This window comes from Alligator sinensis, unplaced genomic scaffold (assembly GCF_000455745.1).
Source record: "Alligator sinensis unplaced genomic scaffold, ASM45574v1 scaffold970_1, whole genome shotgun sequence".
Classification (NCBI taxonomy): domain Eukaryota; kingdom Metazoa; phylum Chordata; order Crocodylia; family Alligatoridae; genus Alligator; species Alligator sinensis.
In genome coordinates this window covers 1,825,968-1,846,476 of record NW_005842094.1, presented here as the reverse complement: position 1 = coordinate 1,846,476, position 20,509 = coordinate 1,825,968, and the positions used below count along the sequence as shown (strand labels likewise).

Sequence of the window (20,509 nt, the reverse complement as noted above, 5' to 3'; positions counted from 1 at the left end):
TATAGTTTAAGGAGGCTTTTATTTTACTGGTTTTCAAAAATAAACAAAAGGAGAACAATGGTGGAACTGCTGAGGAAGAGGCAGAGGAGAGGACATCTGCAGGCATGAAGCAAAGGAGGCAGTAACCTAGAGAGCAGCAAGTGCAAGGTCCCAAGGACAGGACCGCTGCATCAAGAAGGAAGAGAAAAGTGGTGGTGGTTGGTGACTCCCTTCATTGAGGGACAGAGACACCAATTTGTCATCCAGATTTGGGAGCCCAGGAGCCCATCTGTGATGCCTGTCTGGAGCCCAAATTCAGGGCATCACAGAGTCTGCCGAAGCTCATCCATGCTTCACACTACTACCCCTTCCTGCTTGTCCACGTAGGCATCAGCAATACCAGGAATGACTGACCAGATCAGAGGTGACTATGAGACTTTTGGCAGGAGGACTGAGGAGCCTGGAGCACAAGTGATGTTCTCATCGATCGAGGCCCAGGCAGATACCATCTTATCCTGGAAGTGAAAGCATGGCTAAGATGGTGCTGTCATCAGAGCTGGATAAGTTTCATCCCCAGGTCCTGAAGAAACTGGCAGAGGAGATCTCAGAGCCCTTGGCAATGATATTCATGAAGTCGTGTTAGATGGGCTAGGTACCAGAAGACTGGAAAAGGACCACTCTTTAAAAAAGGCAAGGAGGAGGACCTGGTTGGCCTCACCTCAATAGCTAGAAAGTTCCTGGAGCAGATCCTAAGGAAGGCCATCTGAAAGAGGAAAGGCTAGTCTCCTTCTTTGACAAAGTAACTACTTGGGTGGATGAAGGGAATGCTGTAGATATAGTTTAACTGGACATCAGTAAGGCTTTTGACAGAGTCCCACACGACCTTGTCATAAACACATTGGAGAAATGTCGGATGGATAAAACTACTACAATATAGATAAATAACTGGCTCAATAGCCATAAGCAAAGGGTAATTATTAGCAAGTCCATGTAAGAATGGCAGGAGGTTTAGAGTAGAGTCCTACAGGGGTCTGTCCTGGGCCCAGTGCTGTTCAACGTGTTTATTAATGATTTGGCGGCTGGCATAGTGAGCTTCTCCAGGAAGTTTGCAGACAACACAAAACTGGGAAGGATTGTGAACACATTGTCTGATGCGAGCACAATTCAAAAGGATCTCAACAGATTGGAAAGTTGGGCTAGATCTAACAGGATGAAGTTCATGCAGACAAGTGCAGGGTGCTATACCTTGACAGGAATAATCAAAAACACAAATGTAAAATGGGGGGCCACCTGGCTGAACGGCAGCTCTACAGAAAGAAACTTGTGAGTCTTGGGAGACCGCAGACTCAAGATGAGTCTGCAGTGTGATACAGATGCACAAAAGGCAAATGTGGTTTTGAGCTGCATCAACAGAAGCATTAGGTGCAAGACATGAGAGGTGATAGTGCGTCTCTACTCGGCACTGGTTAGACCTCATCTGGAGTATTGTATGCAGTTCTGGGCTCCACATTTTAAAAAGAACAAGGAGAAGTTAGAGAAGGTTCAGAGGTGGGCAACAAAGACGAGCAAGGGCTTGGAAGGTAAGTCAAATGAGGAGAAGCTAAAGGAGCGAGGCATGTCAGCTTTCAGAAAAGGTGCTTAAGAGATATGATAGCAATCTTCAAATCCTTGAAGGGCTGCCATAAAGAATAGGTAAAGCACCTTTTCTCTCTTGCTGCAGAGAGGATGCACACCAGTGGCTTGAGGTTGCAGCAAAGTAAATTTAGATTGGATATCTGGAAAAACTTCTTCATTGTGAGAATAGTGAGGCAGTGGAATAGACTGTCTAGGGAAGTTGTGGACTCTTTATCACTGGAGATGTTCAAGAAGAGGTTGGACAGTCACTGGTCAGGGATGGTCTAGGTGTAGCTATGCCTATTTTCTACCATGGGTATTTCCCATGCTTCTGGGCTTTGCTGGTTGCTCCTGCCTTCCTCTCTCCCCACCCCCTTTTTTCTGGTGCCTCCTGAGTCTGGGGGGGCACCCGCAGAAGCCACCGGCAGGGACGGGGCTGTTGAGTACCCACAGAAGCTGACGGTAGCGGGGAACGGCCCTGTCAGGGGGGGCACGTGCCCCCCCATACCCTTATACCAGTTGCCTATGGGGTGGGACTAAATGGCCTCTGGAGGTCCCTTCCAGCCCTATTTCTCTATGACTTTATAATAAAAATATTGAGAGAAGACTGCATTATAATGAGAGGGGGGAAGAAACTGGTTCCTGCAAAGTGCAGATAGAGTGAACATTGGAAGTTTCTATATATAGGCTATGATACACCACAGTGACCTCTGACTCATTTCAAAGTCATTCTTTACTAGGTGACATGCTTTAGGTGGCCTGGGAGTGCTGGGGATAGAGATATAAAATTTCTGGAAATTTTGAAGCCATGGAAAAAAAACTTTTTTCCAGAAAAAAACGGAAATTTGGGGAAAATGTTATATATATGCAATATTTATTGTCTTATCTATCTACATTTACTTTACTACTTTAAGAACATAAAATATATTATGTATAACTTAATTGCACATAAAATTGTAATGTTTGGTATATTTATGAAATGTAAAAGTATAAGTGCCTTATTATTATTTGAATAAAACTAAGGCATTTAAAATAATTATTTGTAATTAGTGTTACAGATGGAGCTACAAGCTGCTACAACCTAAGGTACTTATGCATATCTTAGTTTTTGCCAGTTCATGAGAACTAGGAAAAAAATAAAAGTTGAAAACAGAAACCAACAGCATTGTAGTAAACAAAACGAAGTTTTTATTACCTGGAATTAGAAAGTGTCCTCCATACAGTCAGCACTCTTCAAAAGCAAAAGAAACTCATATTTTTAGAAAAAGAGCTCAGAAAAAAACCATCCCTTTAAGGCTGGAGACAAAATTCGGCACATGAAACCAGTATGCCATTTAAACAATCAAATATATCCTTGAAAATATTAGCATTGCAAGTTTCTTTGACTAATCAGAGTCAGACTCAGTTTCTGAAATATCAGTATTTTCTGATTCTGAATCTGAACCATCATTTTTATCATCATGGACTTCAGAAAACTAAAGATTTGCACGTATTGAAACAAGCATCTCTACTCTTTCAGAAGTTAGTTTATTCCTTGATTTGGTGTGTATATTTCCAATTATGAACCAGTTTCTCTCACATGCTGCAGAACATGGAGGAATCTGAAGTGGGTGACTTGGTGGCAGCCTATAAGTATGTCAGGGGTGTGCATCAGGAACTGGGAGAACATCTGTTCATGAGGGCTCCCCCAAAAAACTTCTTGTTTTGAAATTGTATTGAAACAAGCATCTCTACTCTTTCAGAAGTTAGTTTATTCCTTGATTTGGTGTGTATATTTCCAATTATGAACCAGTTTCTCTCACATGCTGCAGAACATGGAGGAATCTGAAGTGGGTGACTTGGTGGCAGCCTATAAGTATGTCAGGGGTGTGCATCAGGAACTGGGAGAACATCTGTTCATGAGGGCTCCCCCAAGGGAAGACAAGGTCTAATTGTCACAAATTGCTGAAAGACCGTTTTAGACTGGACATAAGGAAAAACTTCTTTACCGTCCGAGCCTCCAGAGTCTGGAATAGACTTCCCTGAGAAGTGGTGCAAGCATCTACTCTGGATACCTTTCAGAAACACTTGGATGCTTATCTTGCTGGGGTGATCTGACCCCAGCTGGCTTCCTGCCCTGTGGGCAGGGGCCTGGACCCCGATGATCTCTTGAGGTCTCTTCTAGCCCTAACGTCTATGAAATCTATTAAATCTATGAAGAAGGCAAGAAGCAAGTGGAGTCAGAGGGTGTGTTGTACAAAGGCCTTGCCACCATGTTTCAGGAGCTATACTTGATAGAGTCCCAGATTGCACTCCTGGCCCAAATACCTGACCATGTTCTGTATTCTGCAATATTTGCAAGTACCTTGCCAACATCAAGCCCTAAGTGTGTTGCTTGTTTTGTTATCCAGTCAAATGCAGTAGCAATGCTGTCATTACAAACATTTCTACCTTTGAATCGTGGATCCAAAAGATTTGTAGCAGTGTGAACAGGCTGGCAACAAAATTAATCCCGCCTGTGAAGTCTTCCACTTTTCCTTCTTCTATACTCATAAGTGGAGATATACTTACATTGTCAAACACAGTTGATTTTATCTGGGCTATTAAGTAAGGAATGCCTGACAAAAACACACTGTCTGATTCAGATGCAGTAATTGCTGAAGAAATTGGCTTTAGAAACCTCAGGGAATTATGCAGCTGGACCCAGAAGACATCCTCATCAAGTACAGTGTTCCTTATGCTTCGGGCTGTTTTAATATCTTCAGTTATAACTGTTTTTTGAAGAGCTTCTTAGTTTTTTTAGTGAACTTTCAAATGAGATCACCACCCTACCCCACCTAGCTTTACTACAAAGTTTGAATGTCAGCATTTTATTCTTCCCATTCTTTTCTTCCTTCTTCTTAAAGATTGCAGCTACAATAGGACTAGATTTTACATATTGTATAACTTCTTTTGCTGTATTATAGATCTTTTGCAGATTGTCTAACTTCATGAAATCTTTTAGAAGCAAGTTTAGGCCATGGGAAGCACATCCTCTTGCAGTAATATGTGAATGTTTGTCTATTATGATCTCCCATGATGCTTTCATATTACTTGTGTTGTCAGTCAGCAATCTGACTACAGGACTCTCAATTTTCTGTAGAATTTCACATATTTTACTACTGATATATTTTGCACTATGTCTGTTTTCTCCTGTTTCAATGCTTTTATAAAAAAAAACTGGTTGAGGTGTTGTTATCACAAAGTTTATGATTCCTTCTCCCTGTACATTTGTCCACCCATCAGTAATTACTGCAAAACAGAGTGCTTTGTTGATTTTTTTGTACACACATTGCATTATTGCAGTATTTGCAAAACACAGGTCTCTTTCAGAATGGCTTGCAGTTGCAGTGTGGAAATGCTTCCATACATTAGAAGATGGTCACACCATGTTGCTGAAGGAAAAAAAAGAAATAAGTAATTTAATAGCTAGGTGGCATATATAAACAGTAAGATACAGCGTGTGAAAAATTTAGTAATCAATGGAGGGGAGCCCTCCTCAGTAAGATAACTGTGAACCACCCTTCCCTCAGACCTCACCTCTGTGCTAAGTTATGGGCAGAGCCGAACACAGGCACGGGCAAACCGCGCAGTCACCTGGGGCCCGGACAGAAAAGGGGCCCGAAAATAGTAGTTGTTGTTGTTGTTGTTGTTGTTATTATTATTATTATTATTATCTCTGGCGAAGAGGGGCCCAATACTAAAAGTTTGGCCAGGGCCACCAGGACCCTAGGTACAGTGCTGGGTAAGGGTAGAGGGTGACTTGCTCAGAAAGCAAGCATCAGATTAGTAGGAACTCCATTATGAATTACATAAATTATGAAAACATACTAACTGAAAATTTAGTTTAATATACTGAACTCAAAGAGCTCTTACCTTTCAAAAAACGAGAAGTCTACTTTCAGTTCCTTTGTGTTGCTAGATGCAGTTTGTTAGGCACTTCTGTGGCTCTCACGGTCACAGGGTCCAGGAGGAGGCAGCTTCCATTCCACCATCAAAATCTTGAGGTTTCTTTTTCCTTTGAGGCTTTGCTACCCATAACAGGACTTCAGCAGCTTCTTCACACAACCAAGAAGGGCGATAAGCTTCTTGTTGCCCTGTAGCAGGGAGCTGCCAGTGTCTACTCCCAGTCCTTTGAGGGGAGAGGTGACCAGGGTGAGGGACCTAGTCAGGACTCAGGAGGAGGACAGATTACTCGATTCCCACCAAACTTTAGATCAAAGGTCATCAGAGGAAGGAAGGCTGCAAGCAATGCAGAAATACACAAGCAAAAAAGGCCCTGGATCCTTCCTTCCTCCTCCTGTGCCGATGGCAGTGCCCTCTGGGGAAAGAATTGCATCTTGCATTTGAGAGAGGTATTATATCTAGCATATAAAGGAATTGTAATGATCTAATACTGTAGATTACATAAAATGGTAGATTACATAAAACATTGTCATAGTATACAGTTATTGGAAAACATCCTGAGGGAGTAAAGAGCAGCTGTAACAAACAATATTTGAAAACCTCATCTTAAAAAGTATTTCATTCATCACTCTAAAAGAAAATATTTCAGAAGAGGTTTTTTTTCAGTTTTTCATGGAAAAAAATGGGGGATATATACATTTTTTTCCTGAATGTTTCTTATTTTTTCCAGGCCTTCACATCTCCACTCAGGGAGCACTGAAGGGGGTTTCACAGGAGAGTCTCATCTCTTGTTGTTATTACTTACCAATCAGAACAGAAATGACCCTTTGAATCTTTTTTTTTTGTAGCTTTATCCACTCCTATTTTCAGTATTAATATAAAAGTTGCAAAAATGCTTCATGCAAGATCCTGTCCCTGTTTTTAGAATTTGAGAACATGCCAAAATCACAATCATGGAAAAAGTCAATCTGAATCATTTTTGTACTTGTTAAAAGCTTGTATTGTAATTTCTTATGATAAGGTTGGTGTGAACTTAACTATTTCAGTTCCATGGGTCAAAATCCAGGTGTTATGTATGCAGGACCTAATCCAAAGCTGACAGAAAGACTTGCATTGACTTTCACTGGGCTTTGGATCAGGCCCTAAGTTTAAGCAGTAAGATATCATGAAAGGGAACACCTTATGATCTAGTTTTGCGCTGTTAACCACATTAATGCTGTAGTCACTGGGAGCCCCAGTCAACGAGCAGGCGCCATTGTGCTAAATGGTGTACAAACAGAATTAAAAAGTAGGGTCTTTGTCCCTAGAAGCTTAAATCTTAATCAGTGACCTGAGGAAGGGCACGTTGTGCCCAAAAGCTTATCTAAAATCTCTCCCAACCATGTGGTTGGTCCAATAAATGATAAACCCCCCAAAATATCCTTGCCTCTTGCATTTTTGATACTTAACAGATACAACATAAGAGTGTTCTAAAGTAAGTTATTTAAAAACGATATAATTAACCCTAGAAAAATTAACCAGGAACAGCACTGGACAAGAGATGTTGATGACCATGAGGAACCAGTATGCAGAAAGCTTTAAATATAAGCACAAACATTTTGACAATCTGTGATCTTCTCTGAATCTCTAGTTACAGTACAGGGATAACCAGTAAAAGAAGCAAGCCACAGAATCCTGCACAGCTCAGAAACCTTGGATTGCCCAAGGGGGTGTTCAGTCAGTGACAGGGATCTTAACAAGAAGAGCAGAAGATGACAGCAGACTGGCAGATGCCAACAACTTTTCCACCTACTTTCAGTTGTGTCCCAAAGGGCATAAACAGGGAAATATTTCAGAAGTGTCTGTCTGGATGTCAAAACAGCAATAGCTTCCCAAAGAGTATCTCCAGCATAACCCAATTGAAATGCAGAACTCAGTAACCTAGAAAAGTTGTGCCACAGTCAGATCACTGCAAATCATTAAAATCAGGAAGTGCAATATATTTAAGTTTCCCCTTGGGCACCGTGGGAAGGCTGAGTACTAAGAGAGTACTAGTACACCCACCCTGGGTTCATTCACAGGTTGGCATTCTCATAACTAGATCCTTTCTGAAGACTTGCTTCTGACATCCTGAATACACAGAATCTAACTGATGACCATTTAGCCTAAGACATAGCCAGGTGTGACTGGGATCACTGTTTCTAATCTCTGCTGTTTGTATGCCTTCACTCTTTGGATTGTAAACTCTTTGGAGCAGAGAACTCTGCTACCGTGGTGACAAGGATAGAACTAGAACCTACACAAGCATTATGCCTTATTTCTTTTTGGAAATGACCTGCTACACGTTGACCCCCCTGCAACACTATAACATATTTTCTCATGTATAACACACACTTTCCCCCAAAAATCAGCCCCCCAAAATGAATGGCTATGTTTTAAGCAAGGAAGCCATTTTTTTCCACTGGAAAAGAAGCAAGCCTGGAGATACTGTGCAGGCCATGCAGCTGTCAAGACGGCAGAGTCCCATTTTAACCCTGTCTCAGCCATAATTATGTGCTGAGCACTGTAGCTTCTACCTGACACACCAAGTGTGCTGCTGGTAGCATCTTGATGATGCTTGTGATGTGGAAACAACACTTTATGTACAGGAACTGTACATATTTATCTAAATAACTACTTACAATAAAGAACTAACAGTCTTGCTATTGCCTTTGCAAGGGCCTGCAGCCTAACCCTGGGTGTCACAGACTAAGTCATCCTGGGAACACAGCGAGTCTAGGAAGTGGACTAGGAGACAGTCTAGATCAGGCAGCTGATACCAGGAACTTCCTGGTGCCATATTTCCTGGACACTGTATTCCCAGGAAGACTTACTCTATGACACACAGTTGACCGTGACTCTGGAAAAAAAAAGTGTCTACATTTTGCCCTCCAGAAACAAGGTACATGATATAACCGGGGGTGCATTGTATGTTAGAAGATATGGTAATAAATAATGTCAATGTGGCAACAAAAGAGGAGTAAGTGTACCAGGGATGAATTTGAGTTGTAGGAATATCCTTCCTGGAACACTTTCTCAATATTCAAGAGCCCTTATGTCCATGCACAACACAATCAGCATGATTCGAATCTCATCTACACACATTTCAGCAATTGTTTAAAAGCAGAGAGAAGAATTAAACTCTGTCTCCAGATGCTGTCTACCCCAGCTCAGCCTCAGGCAATGTAAATGAGCCCTAAATCAGGTCAGAAAGAGGAATGATATTAAACAAGCAGTGTCTTGGAAAACGAAAGGAAATTTTTATTTATGTAACTTCATCAGCTCATAAACCATGTATGGGGAAAATATGGCCCGCAAGACAGATCCAGCCCACCAACTGATTGGTTCTGGTCCTTGGGGGCCAAATGGGTGAATCCAGCTTGCAGGCAGGCAGCATCTCCAGCAGCCATGTATTCTGATTGCCAAGCAATCAGAACTGCTTCCAGTGTGCTGGGCTCTCTCTCTCTCTGGGCTATGGCTGGGGCTGAGACCAGCATAGAAGCAGGCTCATGAACCCCCCTGCAGCTTCAGCACCACATCCCCCCACACCCAGATGAGTCTGGATCTGGCAGCAGCCAGCCACATCCACAGCTACCCAAATGTGACCGGCAGCTTGTAGGTCAGGGCTCTGGGCACAGAAGTGGAGGAAAGGATGCTACAGCTGCAAGCGGGTTCAGGCTTCCACACCTACATAACCTACAACTGTAGGACAACCCGCCCCTTCCCCCATGTGCCTGGAGCCCCGACCCAGAAGCTGTCAGCCACGTTTGGGCAGTTGTGGACATGGCTGGCAGCTGCCAGGTCTGTACTCAGGGAGTGGACAGGGTGTGCTACAGCTGTGGGTGGGTTCAGGCTTCTGTGCTAGTCGCAGCCCCGGGAGGGAGGAGAAAGGTGGGGGGGAATGGGGTGTGGAGAGAGAGAAGTGTGGGCCTCCACAGGTCACCAAAACCCATTAACAGCCATGCCAGCCCGAATAATTGCCCACCCCTGTACTAGCCTATTACCTGGGTAGGTAGTCATAATAACCTCTTGTCCTATGCTGCCTATTGCCCTGCAGCCAACTCACCCTGGGTAGAGTACTCCTAGAGTAAAGGGGTGCAGGTGCACCCCTTTACTCTAATAAGCAGCCCCCTGCCCAGGCAGCAGTATTTGTCTGCTGCTTTCCCTCTTGTATCTGGCCTATACGCAGCTGCCTGTGCCCTGTTTATTGCAGTTTCCCTCCTTAAAGTAACAGGAGCTACTCTGTTTCCTCCATCAGTCAAGAAAAGAGCTGACAAGACAGTCATCCCACAGTTTGGTCCATGATACAAGCCTGGATTCAATTTTGTGAATCTCTCACCAAATTGAAGCAATTTCCAGAGACAAAAAAAAGTCATTCAAATGTCTTGCTGTCTGAATGGTTAGAAACCCAAGATCCCAGCCCCTCTCACCCATCCTGGTCCTAGGTGCGACTCCCTGCCCGCCGGCAGCCCCATCCCATCCACCTGGCCATGCAGCCTGCCTGGGAAGATCCCAGCCGGACTCCAAGGAGACCTCGAGATCGCGAGGTGGTGACAGTATGGGGCTGGGGGTAGAGCTACGATCTGTACCTTGCACGCCCCTGCCCATGGAACCAGTGCCCATCATAGGGGCATGCAGATCATAGCTCTACCCTGGGCCCCAACTCCACACTCTCATGGCCCCAAGATCCCAGCCCCAGCACCACCCACCCGGCCTACTCCTGGGTGCTGCTCCCTGATGCTGCTCCCTGCTCAGCCAAGTGCAGAGCAAAACTACTTAAGGAGCTTTCATGAGCGGTGCCAGGGGGAAGGGTGTTGACCTAGTGTGGCAGGGCATGAGGGGAGGAGGGTGCCGCTCACCTGGCCCGTAACAGCTCATCAAAACTCCCTAAGTGGCCCTCGGGCCTAAATAATTGTCCACACTAATGTAAACTGAAAATATGGTCCTTGCCTATGCAGTGACGATCTACAAACATAACTACCTCAAGGCTAGGCAGCCTCAGCTTTCACTAAGGCAAATAGGAGTGAAGAATGCACATCACTTCTCAGAAACAAAGCCCAAAGTAAGAAAAGGGTCAAATCATAACTTAAAAGTCGTGATATCTAACATTGAAATCTCAACTCCCCGCTTCTCCATACAAAATAGGCCCAAATATCCAGACAAAAGTGAGTGAAAGATGAGGCAGAAAAATAGAAGGTTATTCCTGTAGTATATTTTGGCAGCTGATAGTATAAAATGTCCATAGGCTGAAGTTGTTACACACAACTAAACCTACAGAGTTTAATATTAAATATCATGGAATGTAGCCATGCATAATTATTAACTGTCCACACAAAAGGAAGGTCATTAATGAGAGATTCCTTTCTCTGCCTGTCCAAAAAATAAGGGAGATGCCTGAAGCCAGATATTCAAGATAAGATGGGTACCCAGAAGATACATGTATTAGATAGATAGATAGACAGATAGATAGATAGATAGATATTTGCAAATTGTTATATGCATTCAGTTTGAAAACCATAGTTTGCTTTAATTGTTCCAAGAACACAGTACAAGGGGGAAGTTTCTTTGCAGGCCCATTTGAAACATGTATCAGATAAGTCAGTTAACATTAAAAATTCATCAAAGAATATTACAGGATACAGGATAACCTTACCTTGAAAGTGTGATGCAGGAGACGGGTGTTTCTCAGACTGATTGAGGCTAGCATATGTTCGTGCCAGGTGGTGCATTTTCACAGGATCCAGTGACCTGTTTGGAAGCCGGTGTTCCTTGCTTAGCCTGCTAGGCTTCAGTTGAGCATATTCATGCCTTTGGCTGCCTTTGTACCTGCATTGTAAACAATATTTCTCAAAAAACCAAGAAATGGTGCTGGGAAAAGTCCTGATTTATAGCAGCACTGGTAAAGTAATGTCACAACTGCAGTTTAATCTCACTTCGATGGAAACTGGATTATAGAAGGGCTGGCTACAGTGAGGTGACCACATGTTATTTTTATGAATACCACAAAAGATCCTCTGTTGAGATCTCTAATGACAGGCCCAAATCCTGAAGTTCTTTCTTTTACTGATGTTGATGGGAATTTTCCTCCTACCAGCAAAGGATGCTGGTTGATTTCATTATGAGATCCATTGAAAGAAAAATTCTCAAAGCCCTGCAGAAGACTCACAGTTGTGGCCATCAGCCAGGATATCAGAACAGCCAGCTGCAAGGAGTCTTGGTTCCTTTCCTGCTCATAAGAAGAGTCCATTTTTTATCCAATGATTTTAATGTAAAATGCATAAACAGTACCAGGACCAGGGACTAAGCCAGGGTAGAAAGGATTATGTGTATTTTGAGGCTTCTTATTTAGACCTTCAGCTGATAGAAATCAGCATAGCCCCAGTAATAGAGATCTGTGGATTTACACTATCTGAGGCCCTTCTCCTTGTAGTTTTACATGGAAAAAAAATTCATATAAATTGCACATAAATCTCTGTTGAGCCAGGCCTATCTTTGACTTCAGATTTCTGAGCTGTTGGCCATTTGTGACACAACCTTATTGTTGTTTGAATCTGTCAGCAGTTGTCCTGCAAATGCTAGCTTCAGATGTACCTCTTACTTCCTTTTCAAAGCCAGTATGATCTGCACAACAGTATGACCATCCACAAAAAGAAAGCCGTAGGTACAAGTTTGTCTCTTTTAAAGACATTTTGACTGATTCATTTATTTTTCCCCCTCTGGTCTTGTTTTACTTTCTTAACAATTAAATCTTATTTAAAATTGTGGGGTAAAATACCCTCCCTGATGTCCATGTGTGATTTAAGTGGGCATCCCAAACAGTCCGGTCTCCACTTGTTGACTTAAGGTCCAGCTCTGCAGAGCTACAGCAAGACACAGAATTCTTGTCAGCTGAGTTTGGGGTAACGGATTCGGCCAATATTGTCAACAGCATTTTAGTAATGTAGTCTTTTTTTTAAATGGCTTATTTGTCCATATAATACATTCCACACAGACCAAAATAACTAAAGAATGAAACAATGGAAAAGATTAATTAAAAAGAGAGAAAGAGAGAGAGAACCCCACAACATCCTTTCTGGGCTCTATGTTCCTGCTAATCCACAGCTGTGACACTAGGCCACAAATTCATTTTTCTTCACATCAATTTGAAACTTCAATTTATGAAAATGGAATCAGTTTTATATTTATGTTCAGTTTGGACTTTAATCTGTGCTTTCCTTTTCAATTTATCAGAAGGGAGCCCTTGTGCTTTTATGTCAGTGAGGTACCATGAGTATGTTGCTTTTCTTAGCATCTTACAGTTTGTCATGAAGTGTGTCTGTCCTATCAGAAAAACAATCATGCGTGACAATTTACAGTGCTGTGGAGAACCTTTGCACCAGTAATTCATTTCCTCTGAAAGAGAAAACTGCCTGATAAACAGGAACTGAAAAAACGTCATGTGAGTTTCTGAAAATGGACAGGAGGGTGCCAGGGAAAGAACTTCCACCTACAGAGCGGGTAATTCCCCCTCCGAGGGCCTGATCCTACAACTTCAAATTCCTCTTAAAGTCAGTATGGCTTTTTCCACCTTCAGGATGACAGAGGTGAGAACTGAGTCCCTAACCTCACTTTGTGCTGGAGACTTGTCCCTAGGCAAAGGACCCAATGATTTGAATTCAGTGGGTTTTTGTATGACTGCACAAACACAGCACAAGATTGAGCCCATAGGTGCATTTACATTAGCAATGATTTGGCCACGATGCGGGCATGCCCAATAATAGTCCAGGTTAGATTTTGGGGAGAAAAATCAAATTGGTAGCTCTGGGGTCAACAGTTTATCATCTGACTGGTTTCCTTCAAATAAGGGCTCTTGGGCAGATCTTTGTAGCTGTGGTGTACCCCTTCTTACATGCTTCAGTTGGTTGCTGTTCTTGCTACCTATCCTCCCCAGTTTAAGTTACATGAACCTACCCTCACTTACCCTGGCTCATCCATTTACTGATGCTATAGTAGCATTATATTTGAATAGGGCTCTCTGTCTTGAACACTGCTTTTTACCATTTATCCTGGAGATTCTGGCCCCTCCAGGAACAAATTTAACCCGTTATATAAACAGACGTAACTCCCCTGAAGACTCTGGAGCTGTGCCCACATACACTGGGACTAAATCTGGTTCAAAAAAAGCAAACAGGCCTTCCTTACTCTGGTAATAAATGCTGTTCTTTTAAGACAACGTAGACCACATCTAGACAAGATGCTGAGTGTACGATCATTACTGAGCAGTCTTTTAGTACCCGTATAAACAAGTACTAAATGACTGCATGGTAATTGGAGTCACTGCCCAGTCATGCCTACGAACAGCTGTTTCGTGACGCTGACTGTGCAATAACTTATGACTACTGCGCAGTAAGCATCTCTTGTAGACATGGCTACGTAGCTCTTTTCTTGACCCAGACAAGGGGTCCTTTCCTTCATTTGTGACAGCAATGGATTGGGCTCAGTGCAGCTGGACCTAAATTATATTGTACACAAGCACAGTTTTTGACCATACACTGGCTTTGTGAGCAACATCCATCAAAACAAAAAAAGGAGCAACATGAAAATATCAAATAAGACCTAATTAATAGTGTCAGGGGTGTACTTGGTAGCCGTGTTGGTCTGAGACATGAAGACATACAAAAAAATTGATTCTTGGTTCCCAAATGATACTTTTTATCATTTTGGTCTAATAAAAGGTATCATTTTGGAACCAAGAGTTCTAGGTTTTTTTGTATATCTAATTAACAGTGTTGTTTTTTGTAACTCTGAGGTGTACTTCAAATTAAGAGAGAACAAAAGATTCAATGTTTTAGTCGCCCCAGGCAAAAGCAAATGTTGATTCCTTTGTGTCCTCTTCAAATTGTAAACTTCAAAGGACTGTGAGCACCCACTGAAAAGGCTTCCCTCTTCAGTGACACACTTCTGATTAGTGGGTCTGCCTAAATCAGGGGGGGACTCACCAATTTTCACAGGTTGATCATGGTATAAAGTTCTCATTCCGCAGTCATTTCACACTGAGTGCCGATTGGCGGAGTGGCCCCAGGGGGGAGGATAGACAAGGGGTGGCTGCCATCTGGATTGCTGGCTGCCCTTCATGCAGCTCCACCCCTCAGAGCTGATTGGAGGAGAAGCCCCGGCCGGGGGAGGAGGGACATATGGGCAGCAGCTCTCTTGTCTATTGTTCTTCGTGCCACCCCACCAGCTTTGCCTTCCCCTCCTGGCAGTGAGGACTGCTGGCTCCCACTGGGAAGCCAGCATTTTATTTTTGTTTGGGGGTGTTTTTTTGTCAATTTTGGAGACAGACTTGGATTTTGCATTTTCTGCAAATTAAGTAGATCCCTACTTATGATGTGACTAGAAAGCTCTGCTTAGTGCTTATGGAATAAGTGATATTTAAAATGATAGTAAGTTTTCCCAGAGCACAGCACTGCATTACTGCAGTAACCAGCTCCACGCGATTTTCTCATTGTTTTTGGTTTCATAGTTGCTACCAGTTGGAGCGGGTCCAGCTCCCCTGCACGTGGGCTAAGCTGCATTTTAGGGGTGCTCTTTTGGTCTCTGAACTGTACTAATGAAATTATGCCTGTTACTAACAAAGCTGAAAACCACATTCCTTACCATTTTTGGTTGATTTTCATTTTTTTTCGTTTATGGCTCCTCTTGGATTTGTTTGTTGTGAGCTTTTCCCTTCTTCTGCAAAGTAGTTCTTTCTTCTTTTGCTCAGAGATATTTTCTAATGCATCATCACTGCCAGCTGTTGAACTGGATTGCTGAGAAGATTAAGAAAACTATGCTTGTACAGTGCAAGGTCTGTGATAATTTCTGAGTGAGTTATAGAAATCAGCTGTTTTATGGAATGCTGTTAAATAGTATAGGCTCTAAATTTAACAGCACATTTATGATCTCATGCTGGTAAATTCCTTCTGGATTTTAAAAAGTATGCCTATTTTAAACGCACCATGCATTGCTCTGCAATTGAAATTAGTGTACTGTAAAAATAACTAACTAAATTAAAAATATATTTACTAAAACTGAAAATAAAACAAGCTGCTGTTTTATAGGCCCATAGTAAAACAAAAAAAAAAGGCCCATACATCTGGATTCTCCTTTTCCAACTATTCTAGTAGCAGTATATAACTAAATGTATTAGTTTCACTTCAGCTAAAAAAATCCCCAAACCTTCAAAAACATTTTACACTGTACAAACACAAGTGTCTTTGTTAAGATCCCAATCCATCCTCATGAAAGACATTCACTTGTATATCATGTCTTAAGAAAAGCACGCTCTGGTACAGTCTCTCTCTTCTTTGTAAATGACCAAACATTATGAGGCCTTGATTGCTTGAGGTTCACAAGTGCTACAATAACACAAAATTAATTTTAAAATGAAAACAGGAAACTACATGCTGGAATATAAGACTATATTGCAATGAATGCAGGTACAAATATAAGATAAAGCATGCTTCTCCGGTAAACAGATTTTTTCAGGCCAAATTTCCAAGCAACAGAAATTTAATTATTGCCACAAAATATGCATGTTTTATGCACAGTATGAGTAGCTAAGTGTACTTTATACATGCACTTTTGTATTTTGTATCCATGGTCATCTGCATGTGCCCACACATGCCTATTTTGGGAGACTAATGTAGGCACTTTTTTCTTTAGTAGTCAGAAGTGGATTAATTAAAAGTGCCCAGTAATCTGAGGTACAATAGGATTGACATGCCTGCTGTAATAAGAGAATATATCTTAACCTTTACTTTTCCATTTTACTAATTAAAGAATGTGCTTAGCCAGTTATACCCTTGATCTGTGATAGGGGACAGTATTAACAAAATTACCTTCTGTATCTGCTGGCCCTGTGAAAAGGAGGAAACCAGAGATTTTAAATTCCTGTTTGTCAAGCCATAGGTCATAGTCTTGCTAACATTTTTCATTTTGAAAAAAGAAAAGTCACATTTTGACAAGGTGCCTTCGTTGCCAGAAATATTTTTACAGATGTGTAAGGACGAGTATGCAGAGTCTGCCTTCTCCTTTTGCTCAGCAGGCAAAGGCAGGCTTCTGGTTAAACAACACCAAGTTAATCGAGGCTCGGCGTTTAGTGATGGGAAGGAGCCCTTTGTGTTTGAGACCCTTGTGTTTCCTGAGTAACAAGTCAAACTATTTTGAGGCCGTGTAGAGAGTTCTTTCGAATGATGGCTGAGGGTGTGACAGTAAAAAGTGCCGAAGGAATGGCAGTAATAATTGAAGTTCTCCACTGAACACGCCGAATGCTCTATGTCCTGAAGTTTTGGGGAAGTGTCTTTACGGACGCAGCAAGAGCTACTGTCTTCATCCCATCCCTTGATAGTCAGTTCGTTGTCCTCACTAGGAGCTGGCCCTCTGCCTGCTGATGTCATTATTAAAGAGTTTCTTCCTGAGTGAAGATGGCGTAAAACCCGATTTTCTCCTTTGATGTCTGTAGATATGAAAAAGCTACCTGTATACATAGAAGCGAAGCAGACTTTCGTCACTGAAGTCTGTGCAGAGCAAGTAGTTGTGCTTATCTTCTTCTCCTCCGCTTGCCTTTGATCACTTAAGTTATCTTTGTTCTCTGTCCCTCTCCAAGTGTCTTCCATAATTTCTTTCTGCCTAGAGCTTTGGTTATCAAAGCTGTCATCTGCTTTGGTTGGGCTATTTGTCCTTTCTCGATCGGTTGGCAAGCAAAAGATTGGTGCCTTCCAGTTTGCTTGTACGTTCCATCTATGCCCTTCTCTGCGGGCCTGGTGCCTCAGTTCAAATGCTAAAGGAGACAAAACCAGATTGCCAGGATCAGGACTGAGCGACCTGCTGTCAACAGCGCAGGAAGGTTTGGTCAAGGTGACTGGCGAAGAAGTACAGGGTGCAGTCTTCTGCTCTGGTCTCAATGTAAACGTCAGGTCTCCAGCGCTCCTGTCTTGTGGCAATTTAAGGACATACTTTGGTGAAAATGCATTTTTCTGTAGGAGTGGAGTGACTGGACTAGACTGCAGATGTTGAATTTTGGAAGATATGCCAGCATCATGACCACTTTGAAGTGGTCCTGTTGTAACAAGACATGTTTTGATCCCTGTATTTGTCAGCTTATGTAAAGCAAAAGAAATGCAGTTATTCCCCTTTAATTCAGGTGCCAGGAATTCACTAAAGGAGGTTGTTGAGACCCCTGCTGAATGTGTAAGATGATTCACATTATCTGTGGGTTCTCTGTGGGGTTTGACTTTTTTCTCACATTGCATGCCTTCAGCTCTGTAGACTGATTCATTAATTCTTGCACTTAATTCTTTTTCTTTAACTGAGTGTTTTATTGAAGTAGGGGAAGTAGCATCAGGGATACTATAATGTTCTCTCAAACTCACTGTTTCACCGATGACATGACTTCTACTATTAGGGCTAGAACTGGATTTTAAAGCCACATTTTCTCTGCTCTTCACTGCATCAACTTTCATTTTTTTCCTCTCTGATGGTAACTCATGGAGCCCCTGGGAGGATTCACCACTGTTGCAGCTCTGTACCCTTAAAGGTGTCTGTGCATGCTGAGCACTTTCTCTTCCACTATGATTTTCCACATCTCTATTTGAATTAGTTTCACATACTGCTTTGAGGGCACTGGTGTCTCTCACAGGATGTGGCTCTTCCAATTCATTGCTGTGCAGCTGCAGATGATCAGCATCTAATATTTTAGGGCTTAACTGACTTGCTGCCTGGCTCAGCTCATGATCAGTGCTTGAGGTTGGTAAGATGTTGTTACCTCCTGTATAGTTCCCTGGACGGTGTGTCTCGCTGGTGTTAAATTCTTGGGAAGTATTGCTTATTACACGCTGCTTACCAGCTTCGATTGAATGTGACGTTTCCATTAGTTCTGTAAAACTGCCTGCACTCTCCTCAGAGGAAATGCTCTGCAGTGTATGATTACCAGTAGGACGGGTTTCTGATTGCGCAGGGTTTATCCTTGGGGTAGAAATGGCCAGAGGGGAGGAAAGATTCCTGCTTGTGGAGCTCCTGCCATCTATAGCCCCATCACCACTGGCTGCCCCCTTTGGCTCAGGAATGAAGCCAGTAACATCTGTAGCTTTATTTCCCTTTTGCTTCAGCTTCTTGGCGGCCTGACTGCTCTTCATTTTTTGGTATATTTTCTTAAATGTTTCATCACCGTACATCTGCCATTTTTCCTGAGAGAACATTTTTAATTTCCTCTGACTTGATTTCTTACACTTCGCGCTGACTGCATCTCCTCCAGCTCCAGACTTTTTCGCCCCTTGTACGTCCTCGGAGGGGGAATAATTATCACCTGTATTACTTAGTGGCAAGTCATCCACTGCTGTTTGTCTGACGAGTGCTCGAGGATGGCTGTTAGGAAAATCCACTGAACTTATAGCAAGCTTGTTGCTATGCAACAAACTGGAAACGCTTGTATTTAGGGACTGCTTTGAGAGAGATGGTGGTTTTGATCTACTCACTTTTTCATGCACGATCTTTGCGCTCTCTATGAATGGCAAAGAGTTGCTTCGTGTAACAGGCACACAGTCAATTGTTGTGGAGAACTGAGTGGGAACTGAGTGAAAAAACAGGGGTTTGGATTTTTCCATGGGTGTAAAGGTAGATTTTGCTGAGCACAGGGAGAGGTTCTTTTTCCTGTTTGCATCAAGAGATCTGATATCAAAATGGAAAGAGTCTTTATACGTGTAAGGCATTGGCAGATCAATGCTCCCCTGTTTGGAAAGGACTGTTTTTCTGGGCCTAACATTGTCTAATTGGGTATCGTCCACCACAGCTTTGTTATGAGATATCAGTTTTGAGATATGCTCTTCCAGCTTCTTTTTCTCTAACATCAAGGCTGTTGCTTTCTCAGCCGAATCCAGTTTTGCACCACTTCCTGATGCGCCCCTTAGGCTGCTGAAAGCAGTTTCGTTTTCCAGCTCTGTGCTGTGTTCATAAAGACTATGCAGAGGACTTGAGGACAGCAGCTGCTGTTCTGTACTATCCGAGCGTGACAGATACCCTGAGTCAGTGCTCTCACACTTCTTCAACTTATAGTCAGATGGCTTGCAGTCCCACTGCTTATCTGAATAGGTTGCTTGCTGCCTTTGCAATTGAATGTGCTTATTTGCTGTTGGGGATCTTTGTTCCTGTATCTTCCTTCTGTGGTGTCGACTACCTGGCGAAACTACCGGAGAAGATAAGTTTTGGGGATCTTGCATTGCCTCTCTTTCAGGAGCACCCTGACTTCCTGCTGCATTATAGGGACTGTCTGCTTTTACCCTCTGACATTCCACTGTGAGCGATGAAGCACTGAGTGTTGGCAGAGAAATACTGGGCGGAAGTTTCTTAGTGTCCATTGTGGTGTTGGTCTCTGACATGGTTTTTCTAACCCCTGCCCCGGGGCTTTCACAGGCATTATCGTGTGCTTTTGGACCCTCTGCTGCCCTCTCGTTCTCCTCCAGCGCAGTGCCATGGTCGGACTCTAAGGGCAACCTTGTATTGTTGACATGTGTTTGGGTTCTTCGATGTTTATACAGATTACTTTGAGTCTTAAAAGCAATGCCACAGGTGGTGCATGGAAAGGGCCTCTCCCCGGTGTGCGAGCGAATATGTTTCTCAAGGACACTTGGCTTCAGGCAGTCTCGTCCACAGTGTTTGCAAATGTACTTCCCAGCGTTCTTGGATTTCCCTGGGCTTCCAGCAGCTGCATTTGGACAAGAGCTTGGTGGTAACACCGGCAAACTGCTAATGATGTTTATTGTCAGAGTATGTCCTGGCGGTTTCTTAGGACCTGACTGAGACTGATCTGTCCTCTCTGAATGCAGAACTGGGTTTAGGATTAAAGGCATGTTACTATTCTCTAGGTTTATACCACTTCCACCAGCGGCTAGCTGGTTGTTTGGCTGATAGCATCCTGACTGGATAGGATGATACAGCGGTATGGTAAGGGCTTTGAGGT

At 42.8% G+C, this 20,509-nt stretch overlaps 1 protein-coding gene across 1 annotated transcript in view; it reads right to left on the bottom strand.

Moving 5' to 3' along the window:
* Positions 1–20,509, bottom strand: part of ZNF831 (zinc finger protein 831) — a 40,370-nt gene that overhangs the window by 12,817 nt on the left and 7,044 nt on the right. The window contains 3 exon segments of the mRNA XM_006024102.3: positions 11,189–11,361; positions 15,172–15,323; positions 16,395–20,509. The exon segment at positions 16,395–20,509 is cut by the window's right edge and continues 31 nt beyond it. Coding sequence (XP_006024164.2) covers positions 11,189–11,361; positions 15,172–15,323; positions 16,395–20,509 — 4,440 coding nt within the window.